The sequence below is a fragment of the Acomys russatus genome, chromosome 22 (genome assembly GCF_903995435.1).
Source record: "Acomys russatus chromosome 22, mAcoRus1.1, whole genome shotgun sequence".
NCBI classification, from domain to species: domain Eukaryota; kingdom Metazoa; phylum Chordata; class Mammalia; order Rodentia; family Muridae; genus Acomys; species Acomys russatus.
Window position 1 is genome coordinate 40,413,694 of NC_067158.1, and position 6,371 is coordinate 40,420,064.

Here is a 6,371-nt window from a genome sequence, read left to right on the forward strand (position 1 = left end):
TCCTGCAGTCCAATCTTCCCCTTTCTTGAGAAGCTATTAAAGTCCTTACTTCTTCTAGGAAAGAAAAAACAAAAACAAAAAACTTCCAACAACATGGGAAAAGTCTGCAGTGCTGGACTTAACTACATAATTACAGGCAATCTTTAATTGTACCTTAATGTCTTCCATCCTACTAGCCTGTCCAACAATGTTTAAGTTTCAGAATACTACAAGAGTTCCTTTTCTTGTACCTGGTACTGGGCCACACCAGCAATGTCTAAAAAGTTACCAATTGACAAAAAACAAACTTAACGTTTTTATATCATTAAAAACCCAAACTCATACACTATTTTCATTTATCAAACAGCCTAAAGGAAAACTAGACTGAACTCCTAAGTGACAAGTCATAATCTATTTCTTTTCCTAGAATCCCCGTGAAGACAACACCTGTGGAAAAGCACGGCTAAACCTGCAAAGCTTTCAACCAATGAGGTTCTCAGGACTTTTAAAACAACATGTTGAGTAACAGTTCATATAAAACATTGGAGTGTAGTAAATAATGTTTCCTGAAAAAATATTAAGTGTGGGGTTTTTTTTGTTCAATTTATATGTAAAATTCATAAATGAAACTTAATTCCTTAACAAAATCTACAAGAGAACCTGAGAACAATAGTATTCAGGCCAAAGGCTTCTGCTCAATCTCGTTAGATAAACAGAGCTCTGGATGTGAAAGCTGTGCACTCTCACAGTTGAAAGGTGTCACATAGTCCAGCTGCAGCAATGGCAACTTTCTCACCAGACATAAAAGTACCCTGTCCTCATCATCCTCACAATCCCAACCATTTATACTGTTCTCTCTGCAGCAACATGACAGCTCACTGAAAACTCTTGGCCACACACATGTGAGGCCTAAAAACTAACACCAGGGAGCCAGCCATCTTCAAATTTCTTTCTCTTGTGTGAGTATGCAGGACATGGACATTTACCCCTTACTTTCCAATGCCACCAGCTGAACAGAATCCTAACTGAGTACTGCCCTCTGTGAGTATTGGCATGCTGGAGCACCCCAACTTTAACTCCCTCTTTGCCTCTCTGTGTCAACTATTTTTCTTTAGTTGTCTTCATTTTCCCAGAATTGGCTCAGGACTTTCAGACCCTGGATCGCATCAAGTGCCAAGGCTTGTCACCTTCCTCTGGGTCCTTTTTGCTCGATGTGCATCCCAATAATAAAACATTTACCATACTGCTCTAAGATTTATTCAGAAACTGTTCTCCAAATACCTGTGTATCCCTCAAGAAGAACAGTTTTTGTCTTTGTAGTGACAGGAATTGAACTCAAAACACTGTACAGAGTAGGCCCATCATGGTCAAGCAATGAACTGTATACACACACACACACACTGCCCTGGATCTTGTTTTTATTTCTATGCTATAATTAACTACTGCTACCTTTGTCACTTTAGTTGGAAAATAGATCTTTGTGGGTATAATGAAGTAAGTGACCCTGACATGAGACGATCCTGATGTTAGAATGGACCCCACATTCAATGCTTGACTGTTCCTGTTTTGAAAGCGAGGGAGGGAAGAAGGGAGGAAGGGAGGGCGGGCCACCTAAGGCACAGAGACACAAGGGAAGAGAGCCAGATAAACTCAGGTGTAGAGAGCTCCAACCATGAATGAACGGCATCAGACGTCAAAACAATCGAGTAAGAAATCTATCCCAAAGTCTGTGAGGCCGACATCTTGATTTTGGACTCTGGTCTCCTAAACTGGGGGGAGAATAAATGTATTATTTCAATATAGCCAAGTGTGTAGCAATCTACAGCAGCCTTAGGGAACTAACGGGCAATCCAACATTCCACGCAATGTCTTCCACCCAGGAGCTTGTCAAAGCAAAGGACGCTGAACAACAATGAAGGCAGATGTGGCTGTCAGCTGAGAAGCATCTCACTGGTGGGGCAAGACTCTGGGACCAGGGAGGCAGACACCAAATCACCATGGGGACTACTTGGATCTGACACTTACTCACAGTTCTTTTGAAAGCTTGCCTGGCAAATGAAGTAAGGAGCCCAGAAGGCCTTCCTTCTAGCAGGCCTGCAATACCCCCACCATGCTTCAGCAGCAGCTTAACTGATGATTAAATCAATTACTTCTTCTTACTCCCTTAATTCTATTACTTTTATTTTTACCTAAACAGCTTCCAGACATAGAAGAGGATCAAAATGACATTTCAAACGCCTTAAGTGGCTACACTCATGCAGAATCTAGTGCAATAATTGATAATAGGCCCAAAAGCGATTGTATACAATGTCACTATTTTTTTTCCAGCAATTTACATGTAATTGGACTATTTCAGAAATACTGGACATAAACAGGAATCAAGGTAAGCACCACTCTCTGGCCCAGGATTTATCTGAATTTTAATCAAGTCAAGCCACTTGCGTGACTGATTTTTTTACAATCACAAGGGACCTCTCCAACACTGGGCCTTTCTCCACCAGACTCAGGCTGTAATTAAGGTACCCACACTTTTCACTTCAAAGCATCTGGCCAAAAACTAAATAAATACAATGTCTGACACCACCAAATGGCAAAGACAGCAATAATACGTTGTGCCAGAAACAGCCTAACCAAACAAAAACTATGTTAGCCATCTTCATCAACATGAGAGTGAACAGAAACACAAGTTTCTTGTGTTAAATGTCTAAAGGAAGGAAGGAGGGGGAGGGAGGGAGGGAGGGAAGAAAGGGAAGAAGGAAGGAGGTAGAGAAAGAAGGAAGGGAGGGAGGGAGGGAAGGAGGGAAGGGAGGGAGGGAGGGAGGGAGGGAAGGAAGGAGGCAACAAAAATTCTGACAACTCTATATCCAACCATATATTCTTCTGTGGAGTTGTGCTAAGTTAAAATCCTACTTTAAGTGGTTTCATAGGTCACACTTGCCTTTGCTTTAAGTGTGGATAGTGGCCGACTTGATTCTCTTTTAAGAAACCAAACCCAAAGAACATAGAGGAACTCGAAGCCCAGAGACTCATATTTCAGCCTGACCTGACAAAATATCCATTAAAAGTACTCTGACTTAAACTTTTCCAAACCAATTCATCTTTCACAGAAAACAGAATCCAAAGTCGCTGGGCCAACGGTTCAGTCCAATTGGCACAAAGAACTACGTTTCCAAGACTGAACCCTGGATCCTATAGCACGGTCCAGTTACCAAACGTTCCTTTCCAGGTGGAAACCCACCGCAAAACCCCAAAGTCCTTCCCGCTTCTGGAGGGCTCACTCAACAACCAGCTTTCAATCCCAAAGTTCCTCGCTTTCCAATGCGAGCTCGTAGGGTTCAGTAATGGGGCTGATCAACTTTATCTCAAATTTCTCAGACATTAGTAACTCAACTTTAGAAGTTATTCTGAAAGAGCCCTAAAACTAAGGCAGAAAATATCAAGGGCTTAGTATGGGTTTGGGGACCACACAGAGCCATCCTAAGGCGCGGTGTCCTGCAAACAACTCAGTTACAACTTCATTTCCACAGATGAGACGAACTCTTCTGAGCACGCATGGTGTTTTCTAGATGAACTTTAACTGCATCGATTGAGGGTTCATTAACATTTTCACGTGATACTCAGCAGCCAGAGCCGCGCAAAAGCAGGGATGGCATGGGACTCGCCTGGGAACCCCGAAAACTTTTCTTTACAAACTAGCAGGGGAGCAAAGGCGGTCGAGCGGGCATTCCAGCCACCCAGGTCCTACAGTAAGCCCTGGGGCTTCCACAGCACCACCCCCTGCCCGCCGCTGCGCGCACACAAAGGAGCGTGGATGCCCAGGAGACCCCCGCGCCCAGTAGGCGCCTCCGAGAGAGCCAGGGGATCCCAGGAAGGGGCGACTGGGCGTCCTGGGTTTACTCACAGGGTGACCGTGCGGTTGGGCAGTGTGTCCGGAGGCAGGACCTGCGCGAGCTCCAAGCTGCTGCACACCACCTTGCCCTCGGCGCCGGCCGCCCTGCCTGTACCCCGGGCCCGACCGTCGTGCTTGCAGCCCGCGGGCAGCGCCACGGCTCCGCGCTCCCCTCCCCACAGCAGGGCGAGCAGCGCCAGCGGCAGCAGTAGCGGCGGCTCCATGCCGCTGGCCGGGCCTGCGGGCCGAGCGGCGGCACCGGCCTAGCGGGCGGCGGCGGGGCGGGGTGGACCCGGCGGTGGCCCAAGCCTCTCGGCGGCCGGAGGATCGGTCCTGCTTCGCAACGACATGCTCCTTTGTCCGCGGCGGCGCTCGGCCTCGGCGGAGCCCCCCCGGGGTCAGGGCCGCCGGGTCGCAGCTTGTAGCTCGGCCCGCGGGAGCACCGCCTCCTCCTGCCGGCCCCTCCCCGCGCGACTGCTCCTCCCACACCAGCCCCGCGCGCGCCCCGGGGCCGCCGAGCGACCCGACCCCGACCCGGGCACGCCCCCAGGTCCTTGGCCGGAACTCGGCTACTCTTGGACGGGGCGGAGGAAAGTTCTAGATTAGTCCCAACTCCGAGGCCCTGCTCCACGTTTGCGCGCGCCGCCGCCTTGCAGACAAAGCCCTCCCTGCGCGCCCCTAAGAGCCCTGGCCCGAGAGGGTGAAGTTCCTTCCTCTAACCTGAGGAGGAGAAAGAGCCTGAAACCAATCATTCCGAAGAAAGACGTTGTTGGAAAGTTTCATCGGCCTCATTATCCGCCAGAGCAGGAAACAGGTTTCTTTCCAATAAACTGAACTCGGAAGCTGTCCCTAGCCTGCAGGGGCAACAGTTATGGGATGGCTGAGGATGCATGGGAACCTTTAGCCAGAAATTTCTGAGTCCACAGATAGCTCAGATGTTAACCAGTTGGAGCAATAGCGATGAAGCCGCCTAGAAGCCCCAACTGAATTCATTATTCATGCTTAAGACCGCAGACCCCACCCTAACATTTGCAAGACCAGGGCTCACCTACCCTATGTTTAAATTTTATAGAGGCTATACAAGCCAACAAAATGAGTTGTAGTCTCCCTGAGAAACAGACTTCCTTAACAACCAGGAAGAGCAGCTTGCTGTACTGAAATCTCTCGAACTTTGGAGTTCCACCCTGTAACATAGCAGGTAACAGAGCATGCTCTGGGCTGTCCATCCCCTGCTGGCTTTGCTTCCTGTGCCAGCTCCACTCAACAACAGGAGGGGTGTGGCACATGTGAGGCCACCTGGTCCAACTCAGTCTATCTGTCCCTTCCAGCAGCCACTCTTAGGCTGTCATATCCGCCTGCCTGGTCCTACATTGAGAGAATTGGAATGGAGGCAGGACCCATGGAAGGCACTTTAAAAGGCTCCCCCCAAAAAATAATTTCCAAGATCATGTCCCGGATATCTTTGTTTAGCTTTCTCAATAGTAAATAAGTGACGTCTATTTATCATAACTTAGATACGTGTGAATAGTGCATCATTCAACGCTTCTTGAGATTGAACTAATATCTATGCCAAATGGTTCCTAGCATCTACCAATACACTCAATGGCGAAAGAATTATTCTGGATCCAGAATTTGGCATGTGATAGGGAGAGCGGGTCCCAGACCAATAATACCAATGGTAGTCAAGTGTGGCTCTGCAGAGCTTGAAATTTATCTACAGTTCTGTAGGAAACAAGCTTTTAAACTGTTTCATTTTTATTAAATTCAACTTTAAATGCTACTGCATATGTGTTGAATAACACAAGTATGCACCTCCAATTGCTAGGAAAAGTAGGAGCGTATAGCCACTGCTAAGAAGTTTTAAATTTATAACTAACCCGGTGTGGTGGCGCACACCTTTAATCCCAGCACTTGGGAGGCAGAGGCAGGTGGATCGCTGTAAGTTCGAGGCCAGCCTGGTCTACAGAGTCCAGGACAGCCAAGGCTAACCCAGAGAGACCGTGTCTCGAAAAACCAACCAACCAAACAAAATTTATAACTAACTTTGGATGGTATTTTCTGTTAAAGTGAGGTTGGTCACATTTCTGTAGAACTTATCTGAAGATGATTATTCCCTAACAAAAGTGGCATCAACAATGTATGTCATCATCACCTGTTCTCCCCATAAAGATAAAAATCTTACCAGAATACTTTGAAAGCTTTTAATTACCACGTTTGCTGTTGATACAGCCATAGACTGGCCTGCATGAAACACTTGATACCTATCATGTAGGTAAACATGTTTGACTGTCCTGGGACATACTTAGCATAAGCCTTAAGTTTCTTGCGTCATCTTCATACTTCGCCACAGTTGAGAACATTAAAGTATGAAATAACCAGTAAAGGGGAGGTCACTCATAAGACCATGAACCCAAAGACAAGTATTTACACTAATGGAGGTAATGCTTTTAATCATGTGGATAAGTTTAGCCTTCTTTTTAAAAATTTTTAAATATATTTTATT

At 46.8% G+C, this 6,371-nt stretch overlaps 1 protein-coding gene across 1 annotated transcript in view; it reads right to left on the bottom strand.

Moving 5' to 3' along the window:
• The window catches only part of Adgra3 (adhesion G protein-coupled receptor A3), a 101,785-nt gene extending 97,678 nt beyond the window's left edge, over positions 1 to 4,107 (bottom strand). The window contains exon 1 of the mRNA XM_051165391.1: positions 3,881 to 4,107. Within this exon, the coding sequence (XP_051021348.1) occupies positions 3,881 to 4,092 (212 nt within the window). The 5' untranslated portion in view covers positions 4,093 to 4,107. The remainder of the gene's footprint in view (positions 1 to 3,880) is intronic.
• Between the last annotated feature and the right edge of the window lie 2,264 nt (positions 4,108 to 6,371).